Below are 20281 nucleotides of genomic sequence, written 5' to 3'. Positions count from 1 at the left end.
CACCGTCCTAGAGGACCCGCTCTTCTCTGTTCTCGTCTGGAGACCACTACCATCCAGATGGGGGCAGAGGCCAAGGGCGCCTGCATTCATTGACTGCAGTGCTGCTCACACAGGATCTCCTGCAACCTCAGAACAACCCCTTGGAGTGAAGTGTGACAGCTCCGGCTCCTAGATGGGGAAACTGAGGCTCAGAGAGGCAGAGCGGCTTGCCCGAGGTCCTATGGCTACCTGGCACTCAGCGTTCACGTTCACTCCTCCGGACCTTGTGTGCTTGCCCATGGAGCCCTTCTGAGGGATTTGGTGGGGACTCAGCGTACCCCGAGAGCTGGGTCCCAGAGCTTGGGCTCCAGAGATTGAGTCTACGTGCTGATGATGCTCCTGGGAGTGTGAACCCTGGACCAGACTCGTCCATGATGAAAACTGATACAGCGTACAGGGTGTCTCCATGAAAAGGAAGCTCCAGGGTTCGTGATGGGTCATGGCTGGTGCCTGATGCCTCGTGAATGCTGCCCAGCCTGCTTTGGGGAGGCCTCTGCCCGGCTGCTCTCTGGAATAAGGACCAAGGAGAACACTGTCTACGTTTGCATGGCGGTGGAGGGCTAGCGGAGAGGTGCAGTTGGGCCCAGCAAAACCACGTGCTCCTGGCGCGCTCCTTGCGGCCCAGATTTGTGGATGGTCTGCGCTGATTCGGGTTCTTAGTTGGGTGCTCCCAGGGAACAGCCCCGGTGGGAAGCAGGGCAGGCAGCGAGGAGGAAGCCGGGGAAAGCACGGTCGTGCTCAGGACGTGCCCTGGAAACCCACCGCTCAGAGACGCTCACGGCTGGTTTTGTCTTCACAGGAGCCACCAAGGCCCCTGCCCAGTCACACCCGGGCTGGTCGGACGCCAGAGCCTTTGCTTTATCACCGTGCTACACGAGCCCGAAGCCACATCCACCCTGTTAGCAGGGCGCCGCCTCGGCAGGGCTGGCGGGCGGGCGCGGGGCACATGTTCCGTGAGACAAGGGACATCCCAGGCTTCCGGGTGCTGGCTGCCCGATGACGAGGCCTCTCGCTCCTGTCCCCGGTCCGATGGTGGACAGGTCTGTGTGGCTTGGCTGGCTGAGGGTCCCTGGGGGAGCTGCGTGGGCACGAAGATGACAACAGCTCCTTTCCTGCCTCGTTCCCAGGACAGTTCCTGTGTCCCCGCAGTAGGACAGGGTAGCTTTCTCGGCCCTTATGTAGTTGGAGAGGGGTTCCTGCAGAATGCTCTCATTCCTCCCCTCCACCCCTGCAGCGGACGCTTCCCTCCCTTCACAGCGCTGACCCGCTCTGAGGCTGTCTCTGTTTCTTGCCGTTCCGCTCCCAGACGGAGCTTTGTTGGGTACCTGTGTGGCCTTGGTGTCCGGCCCCACATGTGGCTCCGAGTCCTAGGTCAGGGTCCCTTCCAGAATGCAGCCTGAGGCCGCTCCGGTGCTTGTCACTCTGTGCGGACTGGGGGACGTTGGTGCAGAGACCTCATGGTGGAGAATTAGATCTACCTGCCAGTGCCACCTTCCCGGAGAGAGGGGCGTGGGTGTGGCGTGTCACTCTTCTCTGCGCGTGGAGGTACGAGGGCCAGAGCACGGCCTCCCCAGCAGTGTTCGTCTCCCTGCAGAGTTTTGGGTGTTCAGTCAGGTATCCTGTTTTGTGTGAGGATTGACACGTGGTCGCTGAACTTCTTGAACTCTTTCCCGCTGATGTCGAATGGCAGGATTATCTGGAGGTGTGAACGGGGGTTGTAATAAACGGTCTGGATTTGTGGAAGAGTCCAGCAGTGCGTTCCCTGTCACGCATGGTGTTTGTTGAAGTGAGGTCTGGGGGTCCTTGGCGATCGCACCATCCCACTGAATCTCCACCTTGAAGGAAGGGTTCAGGGTGAAGGTTGTGGTTGGCAGGTTCCAGTTTCTGTTGCATCTCGCTCTCATTTCATTTGTAGGTTTTAACGTTGGGGTGACAGGTCCGCCATGAGCTCCTGAGGAGCAGGGGCTTGTCCTGCCAAGCGCCCAAGCGCCCGGGCTAGCGGCTGGCGCACCCGGGGCCCTCGTCAGCGTTGGGGGAGACGGGGAGGGTTGCAAGCTCGCAGTGGGAAGCCTACACTGCAGTGCCGGGGCCCCTGCACCGTACCTGCTGCCTGCCGGCCCCGCTGGGGCTGCAGCACGAGGGCCCAATGAGAGGGTGCTCTGTGGGCACGGGGGGCGGGGGGGGATCTTACTGCTTCCAGGATTCGGGCGGGGGCTGGACTTGGGAACTGAGTTGGAACAGAGTCATGACTATCTCCCAGCCTTGTCTTTTTTTTTTTATTATTGTTTTTTAAGATTTTATTTATTTGAGAGAGCGAGCAAGCACGAGTCGGGGGGAGGGGCAGAGGCAGGAGACGCAGGCTCCCCTCGGAGCAGGAAGCCTGATGCGGGGCTGGATCCCAGGACCCCGGGATCATGACCTGAGCTGAAGGCAGATGCTTCACCGACTGGGCCACCCAGGCGCCCTGCTATCTCCCAGTCTTAAACGAATGCAGTTCATGTTTGGCATTAATAATTCACGTAGCCCTTGCGACATCTAATCGTCTTACTTAGCAATGTCTGTTCTAACTGCTCGTCTCAGTTTGTGAGGAACACGGGGAGCACGTGGTGAGGGAGGGGCTCGGGGGCACTTCCTAAGCCAGCTGTAGGGGCAGAGGCTCATAACTCTGGGAACATGTGGGCACGGCCAGGAATGGTGGTGTCAGGCCTAGAAGGTCCAAGTCTCTAGTTGTGGCTTCTCCACAGGGGAGGCGCTGGATGGCGCCTCCACCTCAGGCTCAGATCCACTTCCCACAGGCTCCCTTTCTTCGCAGTTTCCTCGTCTGTGAAGCGGATGTGATGGTACGTCCTCGTGGAGTTGCAGCGGGGAGAAATTGGAGAAGCTGTAGAGTGTATAAAGCCGTGTCCAGCGCGGAAGCCAGTTACCCCATCAGCTCAGTTACCCCATCAGCTCAGTTACCTGCTCGGGGAGTGGATGAGGGAAGGGCTGGCTTCTGAGAATGAGCCTTGGCCTCTGTGAAGGCTTTGGGGGCTGTGGAACCCCTTTCTCCCCCTTGGTGTACCCCCTCATGTTCCTGCAAGCTCGGACCATCAGTTACAGCGACGTTGCAGATCAGGATGTTTTCTGGAAGTTGGGAGGGCTTGGCAGGAAGAACCTGACCTGTTCTCCCACACACATGGGGGAAGCAGATGCACACAAGGTGTGTTTGAAGTCTTTTGTAAGCAGATAGCCACTTCCTTAGTTCCGCAACATAGAAATACGTTATTTTGCATTAGTGAATGTGTACCTGAAGTTACCATTTTGACGTAAGGTGCAGTAACCTGCAGCGGTCCAGGGAAGAAGCCTTGAATTCTCTCTTGCTGCCATGGCTAGAAGCCTGCAGCGTCCTGGGCAGGCCCGGGGGCCCTGCCTCTCCCGCACTCACGGGTCCAAGCAGGAGGAAGCCGAGTGCTGAGGGCGCGGTGAGGGCACTGAAGGGCTGGAGCTCTCTTGTTCCTGCTGCTCTGGCAGGAGCCATCCCCGTCCCCATCCCAGGGCTGCCACGGGGCCAGGGCAGAGCCTGGTGGCCGGAGCTGAGTGCTCTCTTCAGCTGCTTGAGTGGTGTCCGCGTGAGCTCCTCCTGGGAGGAAATCCGGGGAAGAGAGGTTCAGTGGCCTCTTCACAGTGGCGGTTTGAATCTAAGTGGGGTTTGAAATGCAGGCAAGCATCCTAAAGTGTGGGCTCAGAAGTGGTCTCCAATGAAGGGGAAAGTGAGGGGTGGGCAGTGTCAGCAGGAGGGGTGGGAGGAGGGGAGCGGACAGAGATGTGTGCCCCGGAGCAGGAGGGGACGCAGTGATGTGACCCTGGGGGGTGAGGGGCTGTGCCCTGGTTGCTGAAAGCCTGAGGAATCTACAGGCTTGGGGACAGTGAGGAGGCAGAGGGCAGGGCCCCGGGCGGCCGTCCCAGGGCGAGCTGCCTTGTGTCGGTACTGTGCTGTCTCAGGGACACCGTGGGCCTGGTTGGTGACTGTTAGGACAGATGTGAGCCTCGGTGCCAGCACTGAGCAGGAAGCCCCGCCGAGCCCAGATTAGAAGGGCTTAAACCTGATAATACAGTCAATCACCCAAGATTCCTGCCCTCCGGAGGGCCGCACCTTTGTCCATTTTGTTTGATGCCATGTACCCTCACCAGCCAGTGGTGATGAGCATGTACCAGTAGGCTTCAGAAGGGAGTTTTGGTGGGTAGACTGACCTGCTGGGCGCCAGAAGGACTCAGGTCTGGGCACTTGTCTCACAGAGAAACGGTAGGTGCCTCGGGTGGGTGTGAAGACCAAGCGGGTGCGTCGAAGGCAGGGGCTGGCGTTCTTTTTCATTTTACAAAACCCAGGACGTTAAGGTAATTTGTGGAGACACATGCGTGAGTCTGAACCCGGGAGCTTCACGTCACAGGCATTCTTTTGCAGTTTTTCTCCCTCTTCTTTGCCTGTAGCTGGGTTTGTTTCCTGACCGTCTCTCACTTAAGACTGCTTTCCAGATATTAAGGGTTTGTGGGTGCCGGGGTGGTGCTGTCGGTTAGGCGTCCAACTCTTGGTTGCAGCTCAGGTCGTGATCTCACGGTCGTGAGTTCGAGCCCCAAGCTGGGCATGGAGTTTACTAAAAATAAATAAATAAACTTTAAAAAAAAATCTCTTGAATCTCTTTGTTTTCTCGGCTGAGCGATGAGATGGTTTTCCATCTGAAATAGCAAGCTCGGGCTGAAGGCTCGTTGTGACTTGTAAAGATAAAGTGTCCTACCAGGGTTACACCGGTGGGTCGCCCAACTCCTTAGAGCGATCCGGACCTTCAGGGCCTGGGCTTCGGGGTCAGGGTCACAGTCTGGCTCCAGCTCTTACGGTGGCAGGACCCGGGGCTCCGTTCCCTGGGGTGAAGTCGGAAGAGCCCGCCTCCCACGGCAGTGCTGGCTGTGGTTCTGGCGTGCCCGGGGTGGGGGGGGTGCCGAGCACATAGTGGGGCCTTCATCGAAGCTCAGCTGTCGTTTCTGTGACGTGGGGCCTTTCTGTGATGCTCGTCTCCTATGTCATCTCCTGAGTTGAATGAAATCTAAATTGGCATGCCTTCCTGAAGTCTCTCATTAGAGTTGGCTGGCCTTGCATGGCTTGGGGTCTTAATTAGCATGCCGTGTTCGGTACATGCCCTTGACTGCATGACACGTCCCTCTGGGTCCCGGAGGAAAGGCTGGGGCCGAGCGTGCTGCCAGGTGAGAGTTCGGAAAGCCGTGCGCAGGAGCCTCGTGAGCACGTTGGCCAGGGTGGCGTGGACTCTCTGGTGGCATCTATTCTAGGAAGCCGGGAGTCCCGCTGTTGAAGGCTGGATGACAGTCCCTCCTGACCAGGCCAGCCCCATAGTCGGGGTCCGACGCCTGAGGCCGGATGCCTTTACCGGCCCCGCGTATCTCTAGAGCTGGGGCCGCGGGCGCCAAGGCAGTGCTGAAACTGTGGACGGGTGATTTTCCAGGAGGAAGGGGGGGTGTCCCCCGGCAACTGAGAATCCCCGCTTCTAGTGAGCGCTGCCGCCCGTGAGGAGGTGGTGAGAACCACCACGTCTAGGACCCCCCGAGCAGATCTGCGGTGCGTCCACCCATCTGCTTCCTCAGCAGAGATTGCCAGGTGCTGTGCTAGGTGCCGAGGTGGAGGGAACCTGCTCTTGGGCATCTCCATGGGGAGGACCGAAGCAAACACGTGTTCTGATAAGCACTGGGGTCAGAGGGAGCATCCGGCCAGTCCTGGGGGTCAGCAGACACCCCAGGGCTGGCACCCGGGCTATGTCTCCCAGCCGAGGAAGGAGAATGGGGTCACGGAGAATCTGTTCGACCTACGTCGCAACCTGGCTTCGCCTCGTTTTGTGATACAAGCACGTTCCAGATTAGAAATGCTTAAACCTGGTAATACAGTCAGCCACCCAATATTGTATTTGTTTTGGTAGTTTGGATGGTGATTATCACAATATTTTAAGATCGTGCCTATCTGCATTTCACTTTTTCATCTGATTGTTTGCATTAAGTATAAGATCAGTTTCTTATCATCTGCATTCAGGTTTATTTGGAAAATTTTGCTTTGTTCCTCTGCAGACCCCTAGTGGGAGAAAAGTATACAGTGTTCTTCAGGAGTGGGGAGTACGTGTGTGCACTGGTTATAGTCCCTGGACTGTTCTTTTTTTTTTTAAGATTTTATTTATTTATTTGAGAGAGAGAGACACAGCGAGAGAGGGAACATAAGCAGGGGGAGTGGGAGAGGGAGAAGCAGGCTTCCCGCTGATCAGGGAGCCCGATGTGGGGCTCGATCCCAGGACGCTGGGATCATGACCTGAGCCGAAGGCAGACGCTTAACGACTGAGCCCCCCAGGCGCCCCCCTGGACTGTTCTTATTTCCCGCAGACTCTAAGGTCTGTGCACCTTACTAACCTTGTGTCCAGCACCTCCTACGGAGTAAGCACATGGTAGATTCTCAATAAATATTTGTCGCATGTATGTGTGATCAGCATCAGCTATTCAGCAATTGTTCAGTGTTTGGGATTCCGCGTGAAAGCCGAGAGATGCTTTCTTACTGAATTGGCCTTCAGAATGAATCCAGGCCTCTTGCCTGCTCCCCCTCCCCTGCCATGTGTCTTAAGTATGAAAGTGACTGACTCCGGGAGCATTTTCAGTGGATTAGACCTGAATTCAGAGCTCTTTGTGCCATCCAAAACCTGAAACACTCAAAACTTTTTTTTTCCCCAGGATCTTTACCTTGTACAGTAAATCTTTGCCCCTGGATCTGGCCTGTCGTATCTGGGATGTGTTCTGTCGTGACGGGGAAGGGTTCCTGTTCCGGACGGCCCTGGGCATCCTGAAGCTGTTTGAGGACATCCTGACCAAGATGGACTTCATTCACATGGCCCAGTTCCTGACAAGGCTCCCGGACGACCTGCCGGCGGAGGAGGTGTTCGCTTCCATAGCTACGATTCAGATGCAGAGTCGGAACAGGAAGTGGGCCCAGGTAAATGGGCCTTTTGTTCTCTTTTTTTCCTGCGGAGTAGCCCAGCCCGGTGGCCTGACTGAGGAAGTCATTACTCCAAGTGCCTTTTGAGAAAACAGATAAAGTCCTTGGACTGGACACGAGGAGCCTGGGTTTGAGGCTTGGCTGTGCTGTGCGGGGTCTTGGGCAGTCCTTCCGTCTCGGAGTTTCAGAAGGAGGGTGGGTAACAGAAGGCTCCCCAGCCATCCGTCAGTGCCATCGGGAGGTCAGGATCTCTTGCCTGCCAGTGCTGTGCTGTCCACACGTTAGAAGGCATTTTCTAAACCAAGCACCCCTCCCCGCCCCCGCTGTGTCCTGGGGCAGGGTGGTGGGATTGTCCCCCATCACTGGTAAATAGAGGAGGCCCACAAAGGTCACTGGAGGACAGGAGACCTGAAGGACGGCTCCTCTGGGATGGGTCGAGCTGGCCCTCTGGTGGCTGAGTCAGGGGAGCAGCTGAGTTGACGGTGTGCGGGTGAGTCCAGCCTGGGCCTCCTCCTTCGAGATTCCTCTCGCCCTTTCTGGGTGTCCTGCATAGGGCTTGGCCCCGTGGGATTGGCCGGTGTTAGCTGGCTCCAAGTTTTTATGGTACGAGAAGGGAAAAATAGCCTTGCTTCTTGACCCTGTATCGGCTCAAAGCTTGTCCAAGCATCAGATCAGTTGGAGACTATCTGTGGAGGCTCGTACTCTCCTGTGACCTTTTTTATTAGTGGGAGATTTCAAATACATACTAAAATAGAGTAAACTAGACAACGGATCCCACGCCCTTGTCAAATATCCAGGCGTTTTTAAATTTCTGTCTCAGGTGTTCGCGGCTTTATAGTTTGTTTGAATCAAGATCCAGGTAAGGTTCACACTGCCATTAGTTGAAAGATCTTGTTAGTCTCTTTGTATTATATGGGTTACCCCACCTCTCTTTTTATCCCTCCTCCTCTATTTACTGAAAAAACGAGCTCATGTGTCCTGCGGCGTCTCCCAGAGTCTGGATCTTGCCGGGTGTATCTTGGTGGTGGTGTTCAGCATGGTCCCCAAAACTCTGTATTTCCTGCAAGGTGACTGTTAGATCTAAAGATTACTTCATGGGCGATCAGGCTGTCTCTCTCTAGCAGCCTGTTTGTTTTTATTTTTTATTTTTATTTTTTTTTAAAGATTTTATTTATTTATTTGACAGAGACACAGCGAGAGAGGGAACACAAGCAGAGGGGGTGGGAGAGAGAGAAGCAGGCTTCCCGCTGAGCAGGGAGCCCGATGCGGGGCTCGATCCCAGGACCCTGGGATCATGACCTGAGCCGAAGGCAGACGCTTAACGACTGAGCCACCCAGGCGCCCCACCTGTTTGTTTTTATAACACAGACAGCTCTGTTGAGATGTGATTCACATACCATAAAATTCACCCTTTTGAAAGTGTACCATTCAGTGCATTTATTAACAGAGGAAAGTTCCCCTGTTACCTGGGTCCTTCATCCTGGCCCTTGAGCTGGCCCTTCCTGTCCTTCCTGTCCTGTTACATGATGTTCTCTTTGGCTGCCAGACTCCCTCCCTGTGTAGGTCTTTGGGGAAGAAGCATGGCTGCTGTATGGGAGCTTGGATAATACTAGGAGGGGGTCCGTGGGGAGGGGCACTGTTTTGTGCTTGGGTGATAGGATTTGCATTTTTGAAAAATTAAATACAATCTGTTGATGAAAGGAAGGACGTCCTAACACGCTACAACATGCATGACCCTTGAAAACATCATTTGAAGGGACAAAGCCAGACTCTAAAGACCACACTCTCTGTGATTCCATTTGTAGGCGAGTCCAGAACAGGGTCCTCTGTGGAGACAGGAAGTCAGCGAGTGGTCGCCCTGGCAGCGGGCGGGGTCAGGCAGGGTGGGGAGGTCGGGGGAAGCGGGAGCATACGGGGTTCTCCGAAACGGACCGTGGCAGCGTCGCACACATCCGTGGATACACTGAAAGCCCTTGAACTGTACACTCTAAATGGACAAATTATAGGGTAAGGAATTATATCTTATAGTGTGTGAGCAGGCCTGGCTGTAGGATTATCAGGGATCTGGCGAGAGGGAGAAAGAGCCTTTCTCTGGTTACAAGTCAGTGGACGGTGCAAAATGGAAATCTGGGATCACTGTTCAGAATCACTAAGAGTTTCAAGAAGGTGACTGCACAGCATTCAGCTCAGTAGGCCCCTCTGGGTGGGGACCCCATGTGACGGCCTGCGTGGCGTGCCTGTGAAGCTGGCGCGTGTGGGAGGGCGCGCTGAGGTCTCCGTGGCTCGCTGGCTTGAGGGGTTTCTGGAGTCGCTGCAGAAAGCCAAGGCCTTTGTCCCACACGTAGCTCGGTCACCACTTGACTTCACGCTTGCAGTCGAGGGTCCGCCGGTCTGCCGCTCCTTGTCGCTGGTCTTTGCGCCCCACCCACCCCGAGCGTCCCCCACATGGGCACACAGAGGGCAGGACTAAACCCGGGTCTGTTGTTGCCCTTCTCGTGTTTTGGGGACAAGGTAAAAATGTTCACTTCAAACTAGGTCAGCGGTTGTTGGATAGCGGGGCATTTCTAATCACGGGGTCACAATGGGAATCAGCCTGACGGTGGGGGCCGGGGGGCGTCATCGGATTTATACGGTGCTGGGCTCCATGGGAACTGTGGTCTGTACACATTCCTCTTACAAGCTCCTCAGGTCGGGACCCCGGAGAGCTTTACAGACGAGTAAGTGAATACGTTTGCTCGGCAGTCCCATCGACTCAGAGGTAGAGAGGGGGACTTCCTTCTGTGCGGTTTGTTCAAAACCTCCCTAAGGTGTTTCTGCTTCGCCCCCCGTAATCTGTAATTCAGTGACAGTGACGTACTACCTGACGGCAGTCGGCGAGCCCCCGGGTTTGAAGTCCCACCAGTCTAGGTGGGAGCACGGGCCCGGCTGAGTGCCGGTTGCTCGGGGGCCTCGCCGCGGGGGTTAGCCCCCCGGAGCCCGTTTGCACTTGGAGCCGCGCGCGGGAGGCGCCGCACTTGGGCGGCCGGTCGGAGCGCACCGCTGTTCCTAAGCGGGCAAAGTGTCTTTAGAAATGAAGGTGTGAACCAGGAGCTGGGCGAGCACAGAGCTGGGGGCTCGGGCCCTTGGGGAAAGCCCGGGCGGGCGTGAGAGCCCACGGCTGTTAGCCTTCGGGGGACACCTGGGTTGCTGGTGCCGCGGACAGAGGGGCTGCGCGGAAAGGCCCAGGGGCGCTTGTTAGCGTCCGGGGAGCCGAGAGCCTGGCTTGGGGGGTGGCGAGTGCCGGGGCTGGAGCCGGACTGGAAGGAGAGCTCCGTAGCCGGGTCCTGACGGTGGTCCTGTGGCCAGTGGGACGGGGCTGTAGGACACTAGCCCAGAGATGGCGCGGTTGGGTTCCACGCTAGGAGGAGGGCTGTGGCCGCCGGTGTGGCGGGAGGAACGGGAGCCGCGGAAGTGGGGGGGAGAGACGCCAGCCGGGAGGCTGCAGGACCCGTGTCCAGTGTGTTTGCAGATCACCCACGGACGTCTCCCCTGTGATTCCCAGGTGCTGACGGCCCTGCAGAAGGACAGCCGGGACACGGAGAAAGGAAGCCCGTCCCTCAGACACTGAGCGGCCGGCGGACTCGCACTCGGCACCAGAGCAGATCTCCGGGGGGCACCTGCGTTGTTCCGGACGGACACACGGACAGCCGAGAACGGGCTCTTTCCATGTTGGAGCCTAACACTGGAGTTGGCCTTAAAACAACTTTTAAAGGACTCAACCAAGGCGTAGCCTTAAGAAGCTCGGTGGCACGATGAGCTGGTGTGACCACGGCCAACGCTGTGTGTTCTGCATGGTGTAGAAATAAGGCAGCAGCTACCCCCCCACCTTATTTCACAGAAGTTAATTAAATTGTCATGCTTTTATGTCACCCGATGAAAGGTACCTTACAATCTTCCGTAGCCAAGGTGCGGGAGGAATGCGACTTAGGAGGTCTGGGAGGTGTCCCCGGCTTGTTGACCTACTTGAGCGAGGAAGGAGTTGTTGGTTTAGTTAACCGGGAGAACCGTTCCGGGGCTGGGGGTCCTGTTTAAAGCCCACCTACCAAAGATAGCACGAAAGGAAAACGGGCTCTCACAGGGTGGTCACCCAGCATGCCCGTGGGCTCCCTGGGATCCGACCTGACCTTCAGGTTGGCCTTTCTCCATTGTCACCTTGACAGAATCCCAGCGTGAGGGCTGAAAGTGGCCGCTTGGGTTCCGGGGGACCCCTGCTCTCCCCTGAGATTGTTCCCTCCGTCTCCTGAGCAGGAATTGCTGCTCACCCAGGAGGCCGGAGACGGGAGACAGGCTCCAGCCCCCACGCCTCCTGTGTGCGGAGGCCGGGGTGGCGGGGCAAGCCTGCGCCCTTGCTCTTCCAGAATGCCGCTCTTCCCTCTGTCACCCGAACAGCAGGATCAGCCCCGAGGACCAGCGGTTCCCTCCCCGCCTTTGGTTTAAAAGATAGACCGTTGTGCGGGCCGAGGAGCGGGCCGCATGCATGCAGTCCCGTCAGCCTCTCCCCGTTTTAGCTGGCTTTCCCCCAAGTTCATCCGCAACTTTCTCGTTCGAGCTTCTTCCTAACTTTAAGAATTCTGTTAAAAGCGCTTTTGGTCATGCACATTCAAAGACGGGAACGGTTTTCACACCGAGGAGCCCAGAGGACAGGCAGATGTGTGGAGACCGGTCCCCACGCGCTGATCCGGCGTGTGCTGGGGTCTGCGAGTGCTCGGGAGACCGGCTCCCCTCAGCCACACTCCCCCCGGGCGGGCGGTGCCCCCCGGCTGCTCTCGGTGCTGATGTGGGGAGCGCCCCGGCTCCGAGAGCGGGCTGGCCACAGGCGGCACGGGATGGGGGCCTCCCTGCGGCCTGGCTCTCCGGGGCCTTCTCTGTCTGCCACGTTCATGGCTGGCACGGGCTGGGGGCCGCGCCGTGGCCGTGGGTCCCGTTTCCTGGAGTTGCCTTTGTCCCCCAGTCTTCTTAACTGAATTCTCCTGGAAGGTTGCGGGGCATCTCGGACCCACTCTCTGCCTCAGCCTGGAAGTGCTGACCCGGCTGCCCTCTCGGAGGAGGCGTCCGCCCGCCCGCCACTGTGCTGCCGAATGTCACCCCGCCGGCCCCAGCCCTTCGCCCACACGGGCTGAGTGTCGTTCCCGGACGTGGGCTTTCTGTTCTGGAAGGTGTATATATTTTCTTACTGTACATACGGATGTTCCTCAGTCGGGACAGGAAGCGCCGCTGCTGCGGGATGCGTTCACGGCTCGTCCGCGCGTCCAAACCCAGCCCTTAACACTTCCGTCGGACAGCCTGACATCCGTCTCTCGGGACTTATGTCACCGCGTATGCATTACCTTTTTAGACGGGATTCCGTGCCGATCCGGAACACGTACCAAATCTCTAGCTCACAAGAGGTTTCCGTGGCCTGTTTGGGGACCGCCCGGGGTCTTCCCGGTTGGCCATGTCTACCTGACGCCGGGAGCTCGGGCCGCGTGACGCACGTGGCCCCTTTCCGCGGGGTCGGGCTGCTCTGTCGGATGCCATCGCTTAGGAAAACGGGGGAGCCCGACCGAAAGGCCGCGCCCGCTGCAAGTCTGCACTTTGCCAGCCCGGGCCGCCGGCTGTCTGGATCTAAGACTTGGGGTTTGGGACCTTGTGCAACTGGCACTTTAGAGTCGAAAGCTGCGTCCCTACCAGTCCCTGAAAGCCCATCTAGAAACAATGTTCACTTTAAAAGGTACTTTTTAACCGCTCAGTTTTTGACTATTTTGAATAGTTTGCTGATAGAAACTTCCTGATAATACTTGCTACATACCACGTTTTAACTGCTTGTACAGTTAACCTTTAATTTTATTTAGTAAAGTCTATCAAATTAGGACTTTTTGAATTGTAAATATGTGGTTTTATTAAATAAAAGTCATGTAAAATTGTTACTTAACGTTCACTGTGGTTTGGTTTAAAATTGAAGTTCTCACCTTCAAGTATGGCAAAATTTGACTTTGAGCATCGCATTATTTTTTTTTTAAAGATTTTATTAGAGTGTGCGTGCGAGAGAGCCCAAAGGGAGAGGAAGAGGGAGAAACAGGCTCCCCACTGAGCAGGGAGCCCGACACGGGGCTCGATCCCAGGACCCCGGGATCATGACCTGAGCCAAAGGCAGACGCTTCACCGACTGAGCCACCCAGGCGCCCCGAGCATCACATTTTGAAACCCACTTGTTATGCTCGGTTAAATAAAAAAGGTGTGGTGGTTATGTTAATTTGGTACCGGGATTTGGGAGTTTAGCGTGGCCCTTGCACGCCCAAGGGGAACCTCAGACTCGCTGACCCCATTCCTGCCCCCGATCCCAGCAGTGAGCCCGCGCTCACCCTGAGCCAGCTGCTGGGCTGCACGCTCACCCCGGCACCTGCTCAGAGCCTGGTCGGCCAGGTGCTGCCCTGCAGGCCCCCCACCAGCCTGCGGGGGACTGTGGGCACCTCCGTTGCCGGCTCCGGGGTGGAGGTCAGTCCAGCCACCCCGCCACGGTGACGGTGAGCAGGATGCGGCCCGAGAGGTCACTTGGCACCGGTCAGAGCGAGTGCTCACGCGTGACGCCAGCCATTCGGCCGAGGGCAGGCGGCCCAGCCAGAAGGTGGGGGGCTGTCAGGGCTGCCACCTCTCTTGTCCCTGGTCCCCCAGGAGAACCCCTTCTTGACCTGCAGGAACAAGACGGTGCTGGCCCTCCTGGGGCAGCGAGGCCGACGGCCTGCGCTGGGCCACCACCCTCCGCCCTGTGACTGCTCCCCCCGCTTCTCTCCCCCAGAGACCGCGCGGCTCCGGTCAGGGTGTTCGCTCCCGTGTCTTCGGCCCCCAGCACCAGGCTCCCATCTTCTCACCAGGGGATCCCATGGCTGCTCTGCTCCACTGTTACCTGTTCTCCACTTGGCCCAGGCCGGGGGGTGCCGTGGCCGACGAGGGTGGCCGTGCTGGACGGCTGTCGTGTCCCGGGGCTTGCTGCCTGTCGCACCCGCGCCCGCCCCAGGCCGCGTTCTGTGAATGGCCTCATTTCTCTCCGCAGCAGCTCTGTCACTGTCCCCATTCCAAAGGTGTGACACAGAAAGCCGATCTGCTTGGGCTGCTGCGGCCAGTTAGCAGCGGGGCTGGGGTTCACACCCTTTCCCTGTGGCCCCTGAGCCCTTGCTGCCCGTCTCCCCAGGGAACAGGTTTGCTCTGCGGCCTTTGGAAGCCTTCCTCCTCTCGCTCTGACCTCAACTCCCCAGTGCAGGGTTTGGGGCGAGGCCTGGATTCACTCACCCCAGTGCCTGTGTGCAAGGCCCCGGCCCACGCCCGACGGCCGGCTCGGGGACGGCCTTGGGTTGCACCAGGCTTGGGGTGGAAGCTGTGGACCGTTTTCCCAAGAGAAGCCAGGGGGCTGACAGTTCAAAAACCACCCCCCGGGGTGTGGAGCCTGCCACCAAGGCCCCGAGATGGAACGAGATTCTACCCCCGTACACGGCAGGGACTGCGTTGGACCTGAGAGGAGCCACTGGTCATCAGAGGAGGGGCGTGCGTGGCCAGCAGAGCTGCGGCAAGTCCTCAGTCGGGGCCCACGCAGGAGCTCGCCGTGCCCGGGTCCTTCCGAGAGGCGGGGAGCGCGGGGCTGGCTCAGGAGCCCGTCTCCCCCATGAGCGGCGCCTGCGGCCAGCGGGCTCTAGAAGGTTGCTGCTCCGTGGGGCCCGGCCGCACCAAGGCCCCTTCTCCCAGAATGCCTGGGCCTGTGGAGGGAGCAGCAGTAGTCTTCCCCCCAGACAGCACGAGTTACCCGCACCCCTGCCCGCCCCCCGCCCCCCGGCCTGAGCCGTCTCTCGGTGCCTAGACGTCGTTCCTGCGGCTTCTCGACCCCGCTCCCGAGCTCCCGGGAGAAGCTGCTCCGGCCAAAAACAACTCCTGTTTCAGATGTCGTTTAGTTAGAGGTCAGATCAGGAGTCTTTAAATTCTCTGAGCCTCATGTTTCTTTTCTGTAACCAGAGCTTAAAAAGGGCACCAGGATCTGTCCACTGGCTTGTGAGGATTAAAATAGGTTGCTGAATTAATTGTGTTATTAAAAGAAACCCATCACCAGAGATAGAATCATGCTCTTGACACGTAAACTTTTAGTATCTGAACTCTTGGGGGGAATTTGGGGATTTTAAAAATCGGTATTTCCCTCTCGTTATTAAAATTGCATGTTCATTGTATACAATTTGGAAATACACAAAATAAAAATGCTAATTTCACCACCTAGGGAAGAGATACTTTGTTCGTATAATGACTTTTATAAATTTTTCCCCCATTTTACGGGGGAGCACACTGAGGTTTAGAGAGGTGGACTGTTGGCCCAGGTCACAAACAGAAGAGATTGGAATCCAGGTCAGCCTGATTCCAAAGCCCTTATTTGCGAGTGCGACGCTGTGTCTTCGTCCTAGATGCACCTTTGTACTCAACCTTGGCATCCTTTGGGTGAAATATTAGAAGGCTGCATCAGGTAAAAAGCTGGGGCAGGTGGAATGTATTCATGCAAACCCACGCCTGTGTAGACAGGGTTACGGTGGGCAAGCAGGAGGTGTGGACCAGGAGCGGTGCCCAGCCTGCGGCCCCCACCAGCCGCTCAGCTCAGCCGCAGGGCCCCCCGGAGTCCTTCCCAATCATGCCCCTTGCGTGACTCATCCTTCTCACGTGAAGACGGTCTTCGAGTTTAAAACCCAAGTTGCAGATCGGGGTTCATTAACTCTGCTATGATTTTATCAGACAGGCATCCCCGACGATTGGCAAACATCTAAATTACGGCTTCAGACCCACTTAACAAAAAAAGAAAGCATGTTTCTCCACTTATGTCATTTAAAAATCTCAAATGCGGGAAGCCGCCAGAAATGACATCCAGCTACCAATGAAAAGCGTTTCCTTCTCCACGCAGGCGGCGCCCGATTCCCTCCTGCCCGCGCTGCCCAGCCACACAAGCGCCTGTGACACGCAGGGGACACTCCCAACTCCGACCCACAGGAAGTCGTGTCGTGTGACAGCTCAGGTAGTACCGTAGCTGCGTTCTGCAGGCACTCTCTTTTGACGAGATGTCAGAGGTCTCGACTTGAGCCGCCACCCGCCCCTTTATCTTCTAGAGGGAGGCGGGCTCCCTGGAGGCGGTCTCTCTAGAATGGACCGTCATTTTCCTCATCGGTTCTAGTTCTGGAAACCTCTTTCTGCCTGTGGTTATTTCTCGAGTCTGATACAGGACTAGCAGCGTCTGCCTATTCTAGGCATTCGAGCAACACTTTTGCCAGAAAATGAGAATGCTATGATGTTGATGTGTTAATAATACAACAGATTACAGAGCATCGATTATGGGCTAGGTAGGCATCGTGCGGGCTCCGAGGGAGGATGACCGTCTCGCCTCCCAGGCGTCTGTCTCCCCGGGGCCCAGAGAACTACGCACACAGTCACAGAGCAGTGGGCCAGAGGCTGCGATGGGGCCCGTCAGCAAGACCGGGGGTCTGTGGCCTTCTTCCTCAGAGGCGAGCTGAAGCAGCACTTCGTGAAGGGGTTGCTGTTTCATGATCTAGAGCTCTCCTGTAATTTAATTAGAAGGAAGCTCGTTGTGAAGTCATCAACAGAAGATTATTTATCTTCTAATGAACTGTAACATCTCTAGCGTGGCAGAAGGTAATTTGGGAGAACACTGGTAACTTAGCAGCTGAGAGCAATGCCAGCTTTGTCAGTCTCTGTATCTCGTGCTCTCGAGAGGCCGGTCCGCCCGGCTCCAGGCTGCCGAGGGAGGGCTTGGTGCGGCCTGCGTAACTGCCGGTGGGTCCGAGGCCGCTGAAAATACCTCCTCTCCCGCTAGTGAGCCCAAGGGACAGGCACTGTGGCCATGAAAACTGCTAGCTGCGGGGAGCCACCGAGCACGACGCCAGGTTCAGTCCGAAGCCTTCCCAACCGCCGGAGACCCCGGTGGGTCTGTGCCGCTCCTAGCATGAGGCACAAAGAACACGAAGGGCTGCTTGCTGGTGATTTGCTACGTCACTTTGGCCTTGATGAACGGGGTAGAGGGAAGACAAGTGTAAAGGATGAGGAGGATGGAAGAGGAAGCAGGAAGTGTATGCTTTTTACTCCCCTCATGGTTACGTGTGTGCGGTGTGACAAGTATGATCCTATAAAAGAGTGTGTCCAAGCTGTAAAAGTTAGAAAAGGAATTTTAATCAGCCTTTATTGGCTTCAAAGGGAACACACCTTAGAAAACAATTGCACCCCCGAAAGCTAAAGTCATCGTGACCTTCTCACGACGAACTGCGTCATCGGCCCGGAGAGGGGTTTCTATCCTTCTTTGCAGGTGTTCGGCACCCAAAACTAGCTCATCCTTCTTATGACCTACTTAAGCTTAGGGATGGGAGAATACTTCTAATCCCAAATCTGCCCAACTCAAAATTCCACTGAAAGCTAAAAAGAAATAAAGCCAAGCCCCTAGCTCCAAAAGCACCAAAGAAAACTGGAAATGGAATCACTGATTCTGGATGAAAGAGGTAGACCTATCAGGTGTTTCTTACATTAACACAAGGAATAGTAGACACTTTAATATTTGATACAGAGTAAAATCACATGCATAGTGAGGGTCCTCTTGCCGAGATCCAAAAATACCTTGCCAAGAACAAAAGGCTTACGGACAACAAAGTTTCATGTTTTTGTATAGATAATTGCGTTTCTTGAGAGGATCCCAGAAAACGTTTCATTAGAATTGCAGACTGTCATTGAGCCAGAAGCAAGCGCTAATGCTCAAGCGGACCGAGCCTCCTCTCGTGGAAAAGGGAAAGAGGACAGAACCTCAGCTCCTTTTCCTATTTATCATTTCTCTCGTTTCCCTCATCTTGTTTATTACCCAGAAGCCAGTGCTACTTACATACAAAACAAGTTTAGATTCATCGAAGGAAACTAGTGAGCTTTGAGTTGAGGATGTGACTTAGAACTACACAGTTTAATACATTCAAAGGAGACTTGATAATTAGCTTAATGCACAGGACATTTCTTGGTTCCGCGCCTGTTTGTTGAACCCTCTGACGTATGGACGAGGAACAGTTTTCCTCAGGATCAGGTCATTGAAATGACGGAATTGCTCAGCTACAACGAGGCTTCTAGAAGTCAGGTACATTAAGTCATCACAGCTGTTTCTTTGGGCCTGTTTTACTTCACCCCGTGTAAAACTGATGGCTAGCCCAATTTTGCTCAGGACTAATTTAGGAGCTGAAAATGATGAGATCAATACAAAATACAGCATCATCCCCAACATTGTAGGCCTTTGAAAGAATGGCCGCAAGTGGTCTGCTGACTCTTCCTATCGTGGGTGTTAAGATGGGAGAAAGGCTTTGGCCTCCCTGATCTTCTGCTTCACACCTCTGCAGGACATAGTAAGGCCAGCATGATGGCGCTTCAGGTACTCTATGCGCTGGTTGAGCACTTCTGTCCTGTCCACCTTCTCTTCCATGTCCCGAAGGAGTAGCTCCTTGCCCAGAAGCCCGCACTTCTGATTCAGCTTGATGTTGTCAGCCCGCAGGCTGTCCCGGACCTGCTTCGTCCTGGTCAGGATGTCCCTCCTCAGGGCCACCTGAGCCTCAATTTCCAAAAGCTGTGTCTTTTTGCACACGTTTTCTATGTCCACGAAGTGTAACTTCTCTTTCACGTGGGTTATTATTTGCACGTTGTTGGTCACCTTGTTGTGCAGTTTTAAAAGTTCCTCGTTTCGCTCCTCCACTTTCTCATTGAAGGTCTGGTTCTCAATCTTCAGCTGTTCAAAATCGATGAGGAGCAGCCCCTCCGTCAGGTCCTCCTGGGCCCTCATCCGCGTTTCAAAATGCACCAAGCTCTGCTTTAGCTGCACGTTCTCAAGCCTCACGGCACTCATCTCCTTCTCCTTCTTCTCCTCCAGCGCCTGGATCTGCTCCACCTCTCGCAGTGCAGCCTGGCGACCGCCGCGCATGCGACAGCTGCCCATGGCCTGCATCACCACCTGCTTCTTGAGCGCCTGGAAGCTTGCCCACTCCTTCTCCACGCTGGAGAGCACCTCCTTGCACTGCGTCTTCAGCTGGTTCAGCTCCTGGTGATACCAGTCCAGGTCGTCTGCCTGTTGCTTCCTCAGCTCCTCCAGCAAGGCCAGATGGCGGAGGTATGCTTGCTCTTTCTCTGGGGCCTCGGGCTCCATGCCCTTGTCGGGCACCTCGGCGGCATCCAGGCCCTTCTTGCGCAGCGCCTCGGAGATCTTGTGCTGCAGGTAGGCGTTGTAACGCTGGTAGTTGCTGCGCTCCACCACCAGCGACTGGTACTGTTCCAGGAGCTCAGCGCGCAGCTGGTGCTCCTGCAGCTTCTTCATCTCCTCGCTCCATTCATCCTCCCCCTCGTCCAGTCTCTCACCTTCCTCCTTTTCCTTGCTTTTCACCGGGCTTCCTTGCACACCCCTCTCCATGATTTCCTCGCTTCCCTTCTCCTCCTTCTCCCCGTCCTCCTGCTCGGCCTCCCGGGTTGGCGCAGCCCCTTCCTGGCCGGTGGTGGCCAGCGGCACAGAGACCGCCGAGGGGGCTTTCTTCCTCCTCCCCTTGACCGCCGCTGCCGCGGCCTCCTCTCCCTCCTCCGACTCCTCCGACTCCTCCCCCTCCTCCTCCTCCTGCGCCTCCTCCCTCTCCTCCGGTTCCGCGGACCCGCCTTCGGGCCCCGGCTGGGCTGTCTCCTCAGGCCCGGCGTCGGCCGGCTCCCCGGGTTCCGGCTCGGTCTCAGCCTCGGCCGGCGGCTCCGGCTCCCCGGGTCCCGCCTGGTCCACAGCCTCCGTGGCCGCCGGCCCTTCCCGGGGCTCGGCGGGCTCGTCCTCGGCGGCGCCTCCCTCCGAAGCCTCTACGGTCCCCGGCTCCGGCACCGGCGGTTCGGCCGGGGAGTGGGGGCCAGAGGTGGCCTTGATCCCGGACAGCTTGGGGGACAGGTTAGCCACATCTCCGTCTTCCCCCCCGGGGTCCCCACGGTGCTCGGAGCTGCGGTCCATCTCCCTCCAGGTCGGCGGGTGCGGCGGATCCCAGACGCCGGCTGTTGGGTTTCCAGGGGCAACCAGGGGCGCGCGCGGTGGGCCCGGCGATTGGCCAAGAGGCAGGCAGACGCCCGGCCCCCTTCTCCCCGCCTCCGGAGAGAGCTGACCAATGGGAAGCCGCGAGCGGGCGACGAGCGGCATTG

The 20281-nt window shown here is 56.8% G+C and overlaps 2 protein-coding genes across 5 annotated transcripts in view; one reads left to right on the top strand and one right to left on the bottom strand.

Annotated features, from left to right (window-relative positions):
- The window catches only part of TBC1D14 (TBC1 domain family member 14), a 104898-nt gene extending 91899 nt beyond the window's left edge, over positions 1-12999 (top strand). For all 4 annotated transcript variants that reach the window (XM_036086208.2, XM_078068349.1, XM_078068350.1 and 1 more), the window contains 2 exons: positions 6793-7051; positions 10596-12999. In XM_036086208.2, coding sequence (XP_035942101.2) covers positions 6793-7051; positions 10596-10661 — 325 coding nt within the window. In that variant the 3' untranslated portion in view covers positions 10662-12999. The remainder of the gene's footprint in view (positions 1-6792; positions 7052-10595) is intronic.
- A 4635-nt stretch (positions 13000-17634) lies between these two features.
- CFAP184 (cilia and flagella associated protein 184) lies at positions 17635-20207 on the bottom strand. Its single transcript, XM_036086321.2, has one exon. The coding sequence runs from the start codon at positions 20094-20096 to the stop codon at positions 18417-18419; it is 1680 nt and encodes a 559-aa protein (XP_035942214.2). The 5' UTR covers positions 20097-20207; the 3' UTR covers positions 17635-18416.
- Between the last annotated feature and the right edge of the window lie 74 nt (positions 20208-20281).

This window comes from Halichoerus grypus, chromosome 3 (genome assembly GCF_964656455.1).
Source record: "Halichoerus grypus chromosome 3, mHalGry1.hap1.1, whole genome shotgun sequence".
Taxonomy (NCBI): domain Eukaryota; kingdom Metazoa; phylum Chordata; class Mammalia; order Carnivora; family Phocidae; genus Halichoerus; species Halichoerus grypus.
This window is presented reverse-complemented; position numbering and strand designations above follow the sequence as displayed.